The 15,215-nt window shown below is 42.5% G+C and overlaps 1 protein-coding gene across 1 annotated transcript in view; it reads right to left on the bottom strand.

Moving 5' to 3' along the window:
- Positions 1 to 5,572: 5,572 nt before the first annotated feature.
- The window catches only part of LOC109296716, a 29,164-nt gene continuing 19,521 nt past the window's right edge, over positions 5,573 to 15,215 (bottom strand). The window contains exons 2-4 of the mRNA XM_019516227.1: positions 12,389 to 12,508; positions 7,901 to 8,004; positions 5,573 to 5,809 (exon numbers count right to left, since the gene is read on the bottom strand). Coding sequence (XP_019371772.1) covers positions 5,786 to 5,809; positions 7,901 to 8,004; positions 12,389 to 12,508 — 248 coding nt within the window. The 3' untranslated portion in view covers positions 5,573 to 5,785. The remainder of the gene's footprint in view (positions 5,810 to 7,900; positions 8,005 to 12,388; positions 12,509 to 15,215) is intronic.

The following is a 15,215-nucleotide window of genomic DNA, read 5'->3' as shown; positions in this document are numbered from 1 at the left end:
CCTGCAAACAGTAGGGGTTAAGTGTTCCCTCACCCACCTATGCAGTTTTGGGATTCTCGCAGTCCGCTCCCTCTCTGGGCTCTCTCTCTCCCCCAACACCTCCACATGCAGACAGTGGATTCCCTCTGCAGGTCTCTGTTCCTGCAGTATGAGCCCTTCCAGCTCAAACAGAGGACTTCCTTCAGCAGATCCCTGACCAGGCAGCTTCTCCCAGCTAGCTTACCAACTTCTTCCTATTCTTTCCCTGGGTACCTGTGTCCCTGACTGCATAGCTCCGACCTGAGTGGGGAATCAGCATTTCCTGGGATGACTCAGGCTCTCCTCGTCTTGACGTCTGCTCCCCAACGAGCCTCAGCTCCTTTGCCTCTGCAGGGGGCAGGGAAGGAGGGGGCTGACTCTGCCCCTCTCTCCAGGCTAGTGTTGCTCTCCTCCAGCTTCTCTGTTCTTCTTTTCCCTCTCTTAGCTTTTTATGGTTCAATAGCAGCCAATCAGAGCCCTTGGTTTGCAATGGGCACTCTGGTCACAGTTCAAATATTCCAATAAAAAGCATGCCTGAGCACAGCATACAGAGGAGACCTTCTTGCAAAGTTCTTAGGCACAGCTCACCCAGTCAGATTGTAGCCAAGCGAGCCTTTGCAGCTGTTGCAGCAATAATGAACTTAAATGGTTATCCAGAATCAACATGGACTACTAATGAACAGGCCACTGGACCAGCCTAGATACTGCACTTAACTGTGGGAATGACCTACCCTGTGATCCAGTTACTCCTTACCCTTTGACTGGCTTGCCAATGTAGCAAATAAGACTTTCAGATGAGTCTCTATTGTAAGTACATAATGTTACATACTTAGGTTGACAGGCATACTCACAGGTCTTAAAGCCAAGCATGTGCATAAATCTTACTGGGATCATGGACTCCATCTATTTCTGTACAGTGACTAGCCCCATGATAGCCCTAACCTCATATGGGCCTTTGAAGTATTTCTGTAATACAAATCATTATAATGATAACTATTCAAATTTCAGACCCCAATCTGAAGTTTGCACTTCATATCCAACTCAAGTTTTGATTGCATATTATTGCCTACATTTTAATATAATGTGTACTCTTGTTCCAAAAAGCGAACAACATAGTGGGTTATATTAACTGAAGTGTCACTTGCAAATCAAGGGAATTGATTCTTCTGCTCTGTTTGGCACTGGTGAGACCTCACGTGGAATACTGTGTCCAGTTTGGGCTCCCCACTTCAAGAAGGATATGGACAGATTGGAAAGAGTCCAGCAGAAAGTGACAAAATTAGAGGACTAGGAAGCAAGATTTATGGGGAAAGACTGAATTGTCTATAGTTATTTAGCCTGGAGAAGAGAAGGGTGAGGGGGAATTTGATAGTGTTCATACTTGAAGGATGATTATAGCGAGAATGTAGATGGGCTTTTCTTTGTAGGGGAAGGACTGGGGGCAATGGCTTGCAGCAGAGGAAATTATATCAGGGATTAGGAGAAACTTTCTGACTATGAGGATGCTCAAGCATTGGAAAAGGCTGCGTAGAGAAATTGAGGAATCTCCATCCTTGGAAATTTTCAAGAGCAATTTGGACAAACACTTGGCTGGAGTGGTTTGGTCAGGAATGCTCCTGCCTTAAACAGGAGGCAGGACTAGATGACTTGGTGAGGTCCCTTCCAGACCTATTTTCCTATGATCCATTTTTATAATAGTTTTATATTTGTTAATTATCTGAGTGTCCTTCATTTGGGGGTATCTGTCTAGTTAGTAGCGCTGATGTCATATTTTGGTCCCAGTCCCATCATAAAAAGAACTGTGGCACCAGGCAGTGCAAAGCAGATATAACTGGCATGAGGCATGGAGAGCAGCAAAAACACAGCCAAAACTAAGAATAAAAACAGTACCCCACTTGTAGCTGTACCTGTCCACACTTCCCAAGAACTGAAAAAAAAAATCTGAGAACTTCTCAAAGACTGAAGTCTATAAATGGAGCAGCTTCAGCTAAACTTTTGAATTTATGGAGGAGATTCCCAACTGGTATAATCTGAGTTAGCTCTATTGATTTCATTTTGTAGCAGTGAAGGCCCTGATCCTTGATAGCTGCAAGTCTAGGAGTCAACAACTGAAAAGTTTTAAGGTCTTTTCAAAGATAAGTTCAGTTTGTTATAATTAGTATTAGCTTAAACTGTTACACCAGATTAATTATTTTTACATGTTCTGAGACTGCCTGACCATCTGCATGGGGATTTCAACGTAATAACCGAAACAAGTTTATTTTCCCCTGCCTCCCCAAAATTTTATTGATATTAAGTAATATAAGAAAGACCTGAGGCTATCCATTACCAAACTACTCTCCTGAAGGGACATTTAACATTAAATCATGAATAATGTCATCATAAACAGAAAATGGAACTAGTCCTGGGCATATACAACAATATGCAACATTTCAGCACAAAAGTTACTACTTTGAGCACTGCCAGTGAAGATGATGATTTATGCTGGCTGAAGATCTGGTACCAGATCCAAAGAGGGACTTATACACCTAAATCCAAATTTTTTGATGCAAAAAGTCCTTGCTCAATAATCACCTACCTCACTAGGTACTTAAAACTCTTTAGCTGCCTCCCTGGTTCAACCTGAAAGTTTCCTATGTGCTTACAGTTTTATGATCTATGCATGCCCAGAGGAGCACTCTCCTCCTGTTGGGGCTGGGCTTTTGAGCAGAAAGGAATGCAGGACTCATGGGGGCCAAAGACAGAAGAGGAGGGAACCTGTCTCTGTAGCCTTGCTCACATCCCTGCTTATACATTTTACACTGAAACATCACTGGATAAAAAAGACATTATCCTGGGAACAGGGCTCAGAACTTGTATGGCTTTCCCCCTCTTAGGTCAACACCCTAATTCATCTGAATAGGACATGGGAGGAAAAACATTTCATAACAGAGTTTTATGTGTAGTGTGAAACAGGGCACCAGTAACAGTACAGTTGTACGTATGCTATATGGTATATAATCAAAGCCTTTGGGTGATATTTGAACCCATATTTTGCTGGCTTTGAGGTGAGCATGTTAGCAGTGTGATGAGAAGTCCTATTAGGAAGTGCTTACGTATTCAAAGTGAAATATAAAAGGAACTTGGTCATAGAGGTCAGTTAAGAGGATCCAATAAATGATTTTATGATCAAGGAAGTAACAAAAAAAAACCTTACAAAACACTATAATCATTATTATTTACATCACACAGTATAATGTAAACTCATAACATGCAACCTAGGCCCCAAGGACCTTGCAATCTAAGATGCCAATCCTGCAAGACATGTGAATAGTTCTTCCTTCACGGGATTTGGCTCCAGCAGATTTATTGATATGAGCTGAGACCACTTGTATAAAGAAGGCCTGAAAAATCAGGAATGAAAACGTTGCTAGCTGGAGAATTGTTATTCTGAGGACCTTGTATCCCAATGAAGCACAATTGCATTTTCCAGCTGTATCACTAGGTCAGGCATGAAGAAGCAGTAGAAGCTCTGAGAAAGGCAGCTGGCACAGAAAGCAGTTAATTGATAACTATTACCATGAAGATATTTGGGGAAAACAGGGGGGTATTTGTGTTCACATAATCTTTAAAAAATTGCTTGGAAACATTCTTAGAAAGCCATCATATTTTCAGTTTTACGGTCCCAATTAGTGGGACTTTCACCATTGAGTTGAATGGGGAAGGTTGAAGCCATTAATACCCTGCTGTCTTTTCTATCAAATAGTCCACACTTGAGGGTTTATTTGCCATGGGACCAAACATTTTCTCACAGATTTATAACACAGATAGGTAGTGGGAAAAGAGTAGGTATATTTTGAAAATTCTTTAAAAAAATCATTTTGCTGAAATTATACCCCCAAATTCTGAAATTGTCCCAGGTTCTGATTAAAACATTAAAAATACCATCATCATGAAACTGAAAATGAAGGTGGGGGTGTTTTTGTTGCTGTATTTTTATTTTCTTCTCTTTCCCTGTTTCCCCTTTTTGCTCTTCTTACATGTTTCCATGATGGGGGAAGGGAGTGGAGTTGCAAGAGGAATGGAGAAGGAGCTGAGGGAAGAATTAAAATAAAAAAATTGAAATCTGACCATAGTTAAAACTAAACAAAAAGAGTTTTCTTGTGGACAATCTGGACAATTGGGGCAGGAAGAGAATGATTTGCCATGAAAAATGCTAAATAAAATTCTTAAAAAAAAAAAAAAAAAAGGACATAATTTTAACCATTTCCCATTACCACATATTAATTTTAATCTAGCAAACCAAGGTTATTTTTTTGACCTTCAGAAAAAAAGAGACCAGAATATAGCTATGCTGAGGTGTTTTGGCTTTACAAATGAATTACTTTATTTTCGTATACGTTATCACTATCATTTACAAAGCTATTTGAAGGATTTAGGTCCCTCATTCCCTTTAAAATTAAAAGGAACTGGACATTCAGATCCCCTAGTCAGCTTTGGAAATCTCAGTGTAATTTATATGAAGTATGTCCCCAAGTATAGGTATATTATAATTATGGTTCACAGTAGCACTGCCATACAGCCATACTTTTATGTAGTTCCTTTAATCACAAAGCTTTATAACCAATTTATAGTCCATCATAAAGTCTTTAAGTAGACGCAGCTTCCACTAAAGTCAATAAGTGTTTTGTCCAAATACAGATTATAAAATCAAATTGGATAGATAGATAGATAGATAGATAGATAGATAGATAGATATCCAATTTGATTTTATAATCTGTATTTGGTTGATACATATATATATGTATATATGTTTGTGTATACAAGCTCCCTCTTATAATGAAACTCCCCCTCTGATGCCACACAGTAGCTATTTAACAAGCAACGTCAACCCTACACATAGTTTGGGGAGTTAATAAAGTGTATTATATGCAACTGCAACTGCACAAAGAATATATGTGGACAGAATGTAAATATTACTCATTAAGGCTGGCTATAAGTTTCCTGTGGAAGCTGTTTTTTTCAGCTGGGAATTGGAGTTTTGATTAAATGAACATTGCAGGGGTGGGGAAGAATCTGCTTCTGGACAGAAAACTTAAACTTTTTGGTGAAAAAGAATTGATACCTGAAGATCAAAATATTTTGTCTAAAAAGATAAACTTTGCATTCAGAAAAGTCAAAACACTTCTTTTCAAAAGCTTCCATTAAGCTAAAGGGGTTTGAAAGACCCAAAATGAGTTTCAGATTTAATCTGACATGAAATCTTGCTCCCTGAGCCATCTCCTTGCCTCATGGAACCCATTGTTCAAGACCCTCCTGTCCTCACCTCCTCTGTGGGCCAAGCCACATCTTGAATGAGGAATGGAATAATTCAGAGATACAGATTTAAACATGAAAGCTGACCAATTTTTCCATCCATTTAAGTCAAGTCAGAGTACTGTGCATGTCAAAATGCTGAATATTCTATTCTTTGATCAGAGGTTTTCATTATTTTTCATCTCGTCCTTTCATCTTAGATAATTTATCCTTGTATGTACAATATCAGCATCTCACCATACTCTTGGTTGCAAATTTGATTCGAAGGTGTATTAGAGACCTGGAATACACTTAACGAAATAGTCTTTCATCCACTTCTAGGTTGCAAAGTTTTCTCATTGTCTCTTTGACTGGGGTTGAAGCCATCACCATTCAGTGCTTAAGTCTTGCAAGTCAGGAATCAGTAGATTCTGCTACTAGCTGCATACTCTCTTGCAGCTACTTTTCACCGTATCATTACAGACCTGTTGAGTCATTCCACATGTTGCTTTCCATGCTGAAATAAAGATTTAATTTGAGGGAAATTATCTCATGATCAGCATTGAACAATTCCATTCACTTTCATTTCATTCATATTGTTCCATTCACACTGAATTGCTTTCTCTTCCATATCACATCACTGCTGTCTCCACCACACAGCCATATGCAAACCAAATAAAAGAGACTTTCCAGGGGGCTGGGGCACATGACTTACAAGGAGAAGCTGATGGAACTGGGCTTATTTAGTCTGGAGAAGAAAAGACTGAAAGGGGATTTAATAGCAGTCTTTACCTAGCTGAAGTGGGGGCTGAGAGAGGATGGAGCTAGACTGTTCTCAGTGCTGGTAGATGACAGAACAAGGAGCAATGCTCTCAAATTGCAGCAAGGAACATTTAGATTAGATATCAGGAGAATCTTTCTCACTAGGTGTGTAGTAAAGCACTGGAATAGATTACCCGGAGAGGTTGTGAAATCTTCATCCTTGGAGGTTTTAAGATCTGGCTAGACAGCCTTGGCTGAGATGATCTAGTTGTGGCTGGTTGTGCTTTGAGCAGGGGGTTGGACTAGGTGACCTCCTGAGGTCCCTTCCAACCCTCATTTTCTATGTTTCTCCGATTTGTTTAATTTATAATATGCTTTATAAAGAATACCATCTACCCCAAGTTTCAGGGTTTCTTCCCAAGCCCACCAATGTCATTCCGCTCTCCAATTGTCTTCACTGGGTTCTGGAACAGGCTCTAGACACTTTTGTCAACCACCTACAGTATATTTACAGGTAAAGGTAAGGAGAAGTTCCTACTTCTGTAATATGGAAAGAACTGATCATTGGTAGTAACAAGAGGCTCAGCCATGAGCTGTCTCCCTCACAAGGGCAGTCTCCTTCCTTTTCCATCAGAGGCCCAAGTGAATAAATAGGTCTTCTAAGGTCAAGAAACTCTAGATATTTTGGAACAAGCAGGAATGTAAGACCCAAAATCCCTCATGGAGGGCACCCTTTTCAGCTGCCCTCTTTCTCCTCTGCTGAATGAATTCCAGGTTGAGGATCGCTTGATAATGTTGGAGAGGGAGAGAGGGGACTTGTCAGGCAAACAGATCACAAGATATTTAAAGCTTCATCATTAGAACCAGCTCCTTAAATTCTACCTGGAAATCAGCAGGCAGCTAGTTCAGGTCCTAAGTTACAGGAACATTTGTACATCACTAGAACTCCACGCTTGGCATTGGCCAGTAGTGTAACTAGGGGTGGGTGAGCAGGGCACTAGCACGGGGAGGGACCCCAGCTCTAGTTATATCTGATATTGGCCTTGGCAAGTGCTGATCTGACTCCAGTTTAAATCTGAAGTAGCTGACTGCAGTGTTCCACAGACTGAGGGAAGGGTTCATCCATCTGTCCTTACGACAAACAATGGACAGTGATAAATGCACAGCCCAAAGACATGATTCTGCCACTCTCACTGTGTGGCTTCTTCCTTTGAAAGCTGTCCCAGTGTTTACAGTACTTGAAGGGGCAGAATTGAACTCTGACTAATACGGGGCAATTCAGAAGGATGCTGGAGACTCAGAGGTATGTTCAACCTTTCAGTCTGTTATTTTTAATGTCAAAATTGATTACACCAATGTGCATGATGCATGTTGTACATGATGTAGGCTGACATGAATGGGCTTTAGAGAGAAAGATTAATCCTGCTGGACTTGCATGTTGTCACTGGACTTACTCCTCATTTATACTGGTGTCACTTATCACATTCAGATCCTGTGAGTTTTCAGGAGTGAATTTCCAAAGAGATGGCAGATATCCAACAAAAGAGAGAGAATTCCAGACATACCATAGCATCTTAGGTTGCAGTACCAGAATTTGGGCATAACTAATAGCCTGCATACCCTTGTGGGCCAGGGAATCTAAAATCAGATCCAGAGCTGCTTCTGCAAATGAATGGCCTCTGTTGTATAAAAGGGCATAATATCACGACAGATTTCCTTTTGCCAAGCCCTGAAATATTGGAAATCTTAATTCTGAATTTTGCTGCTCAAAACCAAGACTCTGACTACAGAGTTAATCCAATTCTGTCAGACTGTATGTTTCTAGGAATCTAACACATTGTCTCACCTGCCTGTTCTTGAACTTCAGTAGGTTGGTAAAATGTAGAATTTTCTTCTTCAAGAAAACCAATATGCAGTTCACAAGGAGAGAGAGGAGTGCAATGAAGTAAACTGCAAGTAAAAGAATTCAGCTATTTTAACAACTGCTTGATGGTAAAAAGGAGCAGTTCCCCACACAAAACAGGCATCTCCACAGCACAGTAAGGGTGATCTTCAGTTCCAAAATCCAACCAAGCTTCGGTTTGCTCCTCAACCCCTTCCTTACTCACATGAACAACTCTTCCATGAGCAGTCTCCTTGTCTTGGGCCTCCTAGAGTTAATAAACAGGCTTGAGATTTTTTAAATTTTAATACTATGTATTTCACATGTGCACTAAAAATAATTAGCAGTGACGTTATTAGCAGGATGATTATTGGAATCATGTGGAGAGTGCTGATGTGCTGTCAGAGTTTTAATAAGTGATTATTTTAACAAATGATTCCAACAATTTTCTACCTCAATTTATGATACTAGACACAGTTTTTTCACAAGATGCTATTCCTTTCCCTAACCTCCCTCCAGCCCAACCCATCAGCTCCACCCCTGTAGGCTCAAAATCCTCATTCCTTTCACCTTCCTTTCACCCTTGTCCCTGTACCTTGTGACCTACCATAGAATCATATGGCTGGAAGGGGACTTGAGGGGCATTTGGTACAACCCCCTATGCTTTTTCCATTCCTCAACATGATATTGCACTATCTAGAATCTTTTTATTGCAGTAGCATCTGAGGCCTCTTTGGATCTCAGCAGAGGTAGACAAGTCACTCTGGGAATGTTGGTGGCTCTTGCAGAGCTGGTCTCTCCTGATTTCTGGAGGTCTCTGCTACCTAGTTTGAAGGGATGGAGGAGAGGAGAATGTTGGGAAGAGAGAGGCAATCACCTGGCTGGTAGGTTAAGGAACAAGAAGCCAAGCTGCTTCCCAGTACCAGCTCAATGGACTCTAGGCTAGAGTTTGGCAGGCAGGTCAGCACTGGTGCAGAAAAAAGCTCTAATGGACTAATTACTCCATTCATAAAAAAAGGAATGTGGCATTTGTTCCTCTCCTACTCTGCTCTGGGGACTGTGGGACTTGCTACTGTGCATGGGAATGGAAATTATAGGTATTATGTGGTGAGTCTCCTGTCTTCACCCAGAAATACTTGCAAGGGATGGAAGAAAGGAGCCTTCCCTTGCAGCAACTGCTTTGGATGCTACAATGCTGGGTGAGATCAGACCCTGATCCAGCAAAGCACTTAAGCACATGCGTGACTTTAAGCAGATGAGTAAAGTCAATGGGGCTTCCATCTGTTTGAATTTAAGCCTGTTCTTAAGTGTGCCCCTAATGTCAAAGACATTTGTACTCATGTTTGTGCCACAGCGCCCCTTTTAAAAGTGCCCACCACTGTGGCGCATGCATTTGTATAAATGGCAAAATGCACATCAGTGCTCAGAAAATGGCAACGGTGCACTTTTGAACTAAAACACGCTGAAGGTGTTTTAGTTCAAAAGTGCACTTGCTGCCATTTTCTCAGTGCTAGCATGCATTTTGCCATTTATACAAATGCACATGATGCAGCACTGGATGCATCAGCTCACGCTGGAGCAGACAAATGTATGTGTATAAATTACTCTAATGGCATTAGGGAGTGAACACTTCAACAAGCAAATAGCCTTAGGCCTTTGTGTTGGTTGCAAATAACAGTTTCTTGTTATCTTCTGGCAATATGTTAGCAATATCCATAAATATCAGAGCCCTGAGTACAGGTCTGGACAAATGAATCTGGGACAAGTTCTCAAGATGGTTGTTTTGCTTAAAGTAGGGAAGAAAAGTGAGGAGATGGGAAGATGTCTAAGTCGTCCAATCCACCTATTATGAAAGTAAGAAACAGTGCTTTTCCCTTTCAATTGTTATGATTGAGTTACACCAGGAAGATTTTTTCAAGGCTTTCTTTGCAAATAAAATGACTAGGGACTTAAATGTAACCCCTCCCCCCCTGCAAGAATACCTTTTCAACATCTGGGGTCTTAGGAGAGGACCCATAAGCACTCCTGCAACTTGTAAATAGCAGTTAGTCCAACTATGAACATTCATAGTTTAGATACATCACATTTACTCAAATACAAGATAAGGTTTTTATTCCCCAATCAGCATTTTTTTTGTGGGGGGGAATCTGCTCATCTTACATTCACATACAAGGAAACCTCATTAAAAACATTGCCTGTCATTAAACTGCTGCCAAAAGCATTGTACGATCAGTAATGGAAACCAATTATAAAAATTAGATTCAGCCAACATGAGTATGAGTATAAAACACATGGCCCATACTGAACAAACACTGTTGGGAACCTGCCAGAAGGATAGGTTAGTTCAGCACATCTAAATAACATACATAGTGAAGCCCATTGCACTCAGTCCTGCTCAGTGCCAACTCTTTTTCAAGTCATGGTAAGCCACCACATTGAATACATTTTTACTTTCTCTTCACTGTCACGACTGAAGAGTGTCTTTCTTTTCCATTTCCAGTTGCCCCTGTTTCCTCACGAGCCTTAAGTGTTTGGCAAACATCACCAAATGGGTCCCCAAACAGTTCACCCAGAATCCCTCTGTCACCCCCTTCCCACCCCCCAAGCCTGTTCCATACAATTAGTATGGCCCTACCCTTCATTAGGTAGAGCCAGACCAGGCTGCCCTTTGCCTCATCTGGATATACATTTTTTGAGGATTCCAGGACTCATGATAAGAACATCCAATTCCAGTCATGAGTCATGTGCTAATTAGCACGTGGATCCTTTTTAGGAGGAGGGGTATCTGGAGTACATACACTGAGCAGTGCTGAACTGTGGGGTCACCACGGCTTGAAATGCTGTTGACTCTGCTGGGGGCAGCCCAATGAACTCTACAGTAATGCATTTTGGCTTTAGACTAATATCATGCCTATTTTTGTACTACAAATAAGTAGGTATAAAAGCACTGCTCAAAAACATTTTTATGGAGTCCCTCTGCTAAAATTTGCAGCAGTTTCAAAAAGGTAAAATGCATAAATTCTGGATGAATTAAGCCTGTCTACCTTCTAGCAATTTGCCTGTAAAATTTTCTCCTCACTTCCATGTGCTTAGGGAAGGCAGGTTCTGACAATCAAGGAAGGGAAGAAAGACCTGAAGAGAGAAGTTGCAGGGAGGCAGAGGGTAAATGGACTACCTGATCCCCCAGATTTATTTTTCCCTGCCGTAGCAGTGGGAGGGGAACAGATTCAAAGGAAACCTCCAATAATTGGTTTCTATACCTGGACAATTATAGCAAATTTATAAATTTTCCATATATAGAATGTAATTATTGGGGAATCATTTTATACTTGAGTAAATACAGTAAATAGTATTGAATTCTCCCAAAACTTCAATTAGCACATGTTTTATATTCCAAAACAATTTCCATTCTAGCATTGATGGTAAACTGTATATCTCTGTCTTACCATAAATTTAGTTAATTCTCTGCACAATAAAATAGGAGATAAAGCTCTTCTCCAGATAAAGGCCTCATCCCATAAGCTAGCAAGTACCAACTGAGAATTGTTTTGTACACCCATTGACTTAAATTTCAAAACCAATGACTGCATAGGGAACCAAAGGTACCAGGCACTGCACAAGTCTGGGCCCTAGCTAATTTACTGATCTTGCAATTACTGGGCAAGTGCAGTAAGACCATCAAAGTAACACATTTTTCATATCCTTTTCTCTAGTCTAAACAGAGTCTAAGAGAAGCAATATATTTAAGTACACTAGACCAGAGGTGACCAAGATATGTCCTACAGATCCATGTCATCTGGCCTACAAAATGCCCCATGGGTCCAAAAATTTGGCGGTGTGGTGAGCAGTAGGCCTGTGCGAGTCGGTAGCGATCCGATCTGGCTTCAGATCCGACCACTTCGGATGGCCGTGATCCAATCCGGAGCTCTGGACCGGGTTTCCGCCATGATCCAGCCTCAGAGCTGCCTCTGAGATCCGGCCATAGGGTATAATGGGGAATCAAAGAAATATCTATAACTCTGTTGTCTTTTGTCCAAACGAGGCCAGCGCTTTGATCCAGATGTGCTGCTTCGGACCCCGAAGCGTCTGAAGCTTCTCTGGATCCGAAGCTCTGTCTGAAGCCTTGCACAGCCCTAGTGAGCAGTATTAGCTGCAGTTCCCACTGCTTGTCCTGCCACCAAATGTTTAGACCCACGGGAAACCTCACAGACTGGATATGGAGTATGGACCCACGTCATCTGGCCTATGGTGCTGGAGTTTGGTGGCAGAAAGAGAGGTGGCTGCCATGGTTCTGCAAGCCTCAGCAATTAATGCTGTGACTACCAAATTCCAGCTCTGTGGGCCAAATGACACAGCTCCATGCTGGATCACAGGGATCAGCCCCACACTACTTGGGCCAGAGATGGGCACCACTGCACTAGGCTGTCTGAAGTTTACCTTTCTTATTCCTACCTGGAAATAAGACTACATTCTTCCATCTACACGTTGTTTTTCTCTCAGAGAACTCTTTTTTGTCTGCCTCTTGTTCTTCCCACATCAGGACTGATGGATTCTTCTTCACATCAGACGTGCCTGTCAAGTTGTCAGGAGAGAAGCTACATTAACTTCTACAATTCATTTGTGTATTACTTCCTAGTATTTCTCTGCATGCAGATAAAGGTGGCAGTTGTTGAGTTTCATTGAAATACTATAAGAATCAACTACCTTTTAGATTTAAAAACATGTAGGGATCCTAAAGCAACAAGCAAAACCTTATGAAAAAAATTCAAATTATTTTTGTAAAATCTGAACTTTCAAAAATTCTCCATTGGTCCTACTGCAAATATTTCTAGATGAAATTAACAACCTTGAAAAGAAGCCTTTTATACAGGAATGCAGTCCATCATCCCAAACTAGCAAATATTTTGTTTGAGGACTGAAGCAAGTCAGAACACTTTCACAAGAACGAAATTTCAACAACATGGAACTACCATTTAAAAAAGAGAAAATCCTGTTTTATTTTCCGTGACCTGTTCCACACAGCATACTGTCCCATTTCCCCCCTCCCCCTGTTCTTTCCCCCCATAAGGGTAAATTTCTGCATCTAAGTAACATATTGGGGCAAGCTTGAGAGTGGCCATGAGATGCAGCCTCAGAGTGGCTGTACTGCTGCATTGCTGGGTTTGGCTCATGTGAGGGGGAATGAATGGGTGGGCAAAGTATGTTTGAGCATGTCCCTCTCCATGAGCACCATGGAAGTGCTGCAGATGTTGCCCTTTTAAGCCTGATGTTTGCTGGGAGAGGCCTGAGGGACTTTGGTTCACTCTGAGGGAAGGGAGGGTTGAAGTAAGATCTCTGGGGAAGCATTTCCATAGGGACTTAGCAAGATGCCTAGGAGATGGCTGGGATCAAGCTTCTTGGTGAAGACAGTGTTTTTACTTTTGGCATGCTGAAAGATGCAGTGGCCTCTGGTGTCCGAAACAGACTGTCATGAAGTGCTTTTCTTAGTCATTTTATAAACAGTAAAACTCGCCTTGCAGAAAGTGCCTGCAGTTTGGCCTTCCTGGCTGGCAGGTGAGGATCAAGGCAGGTGGGTGGTCTACAGCAGTGCAGATGCACCCCAACTTTTGCCACCACTGCTGCCATCCTTGCCTGACCCAGGTCCAGGGAAGAGCTACTCCTGCCCTACTCCAGCCGTGGGCTGCAGCGGCTCAGGAACCCAGGCTGGACAGGGGACACACAACTTTCCCCTCCCAGCACCTGTTCCCTGCCCATCCCTCCCCTGCCACTATTGCCATTGGCTGAGAGCAAGTACTGGCAGCAGAAACCCATGCACCACCACTGCCCTTCTCATCTGGCCCAGGAGCCCCAGAGCTACTCCCACCCTGCTGTGCAGGGAGCAGCTGTGTGGGCAGCTGGGCTTTCCTATGGACAGCACTAGCAGCAGTGTGCAGGTTCCTCCTTCCAGCACCTGCTCCCTGCTGAGCTCCCAGGGTTCCTCAGGGGACTCCAGCCGTGCCTCGCCCCCAACCCCCTAAAGTCCAAGGGGCACTGTGGCACTTCACACTTCAGGAAATCCTGGATGTGGGCACGTGCATCTGCTTAGTTTCTAGACGAGTCAGAGATCATTGACTCTTCACTATTGTGTGTTATAGTGCTTTTGATCAGTAAAAGTTCAAAGTCTCGAGCAGGGCTTATTATTAATTCCACCCTCTGGTCCATTATGTGCACTGCCTGGAGTTAGCAGGAAAATTTTCCCTTACACCAAGGGTGTCATAAGTACAGCCCATGGGCTGACTCTCATTAGCAGAGCCACATCAACCAGCCCTCAGCACTGGCCCCATGCAGGGTCAGTCCAGGCTCCCAATGCATGCCAGATCCAGCACCCACAATGCCTACCCCAGCTAGTCCAAGATGTGAACCACACATGGTGCCTGCTCTAGCCAGTCTGTAATATGGGTCTTAGAACAGGCACTATATGTGGTGCAGTCCTAAACCAGTCAGACCAGGTGCTGGATCCATCATGCAGGGAGCATGGGGCTCCATGGGACCCCTGCATGCCAGATCGGGTACCTGCTCTGGCTAGTCTAGGACTGAACTGCACATGGCACCTGCTTCAGGTGATCTGAGATCCACACAGCACCTGGTGCCCACCCTGGACTGGCAGGAGTGGTTGTTGCATGTAACATCTGTTCCAGTCTGGTTAGAGAAGGTGCCATGTGCAACATAGTCCTGGACCAGCCAGAGGGGGTACCATAGCACTGTATGTGGCATGCTGGGGGAGAGGGTGGGCACAGTCCACAGACTCGGTCTGACCATTTGCAGGGCCAGATGAATCTGACACCCCTGCCTTACACTAAATCATCCTGCTGAGTATCCTCTTTGTTTTGTGATTCCTCTCAGAAAACTAACTTAGAGTATCTTTCGTTTCTTCCAATGTTTTATGTCACGTAGCGTGGTTCGATGTGATTGATGCAGCTGGACACGAACTGCACTCCAGAGTTAGGTTGTGTGAATAAGAATTCTGGAAGGTCTAAGAGCAGGGTAAAAGAGTGAAATGTGACTGGAAAGCAAACTCTATGAAGCATTTTACTTATTGCATCGCCCACTGAACATAACAGGGTAAGTTGAGGATTGGCTTACAGCCTAAACTCAGAATTTCCCTATCTTTAGTTCTTTAGTTTGAGCCTCCTGTTATTTCAGTAATGTAACATGTTGGATATTTATTGTTGTTATATTAATCTAATGCTAGCTTTTTAAAGGAATATTATCAATTTAAAAACACACTTCTTTTACAATC

This window comes from Gavialis gangeticus, unplaced genomic scaffold, assembly GCF_001723915.1.
Source record: "Gavialis gangeticus isolate Ggan-Ray unplaced genomic scaffold, GavGan_comp1, whole genome shotgun sequence".
Classification (NCBI taxonomy): domain Eukaryota; kingdom Metazoa; phylum Chordata; order Crocodylia; family Gavialidae; genus Gavialis; species Gavialis gangeticus.
The sequence above is the reverse complement of the archived record's forward strand: the minus strand, read 5'-3'. Positions and strand labels throughout refer to the sequence as shown.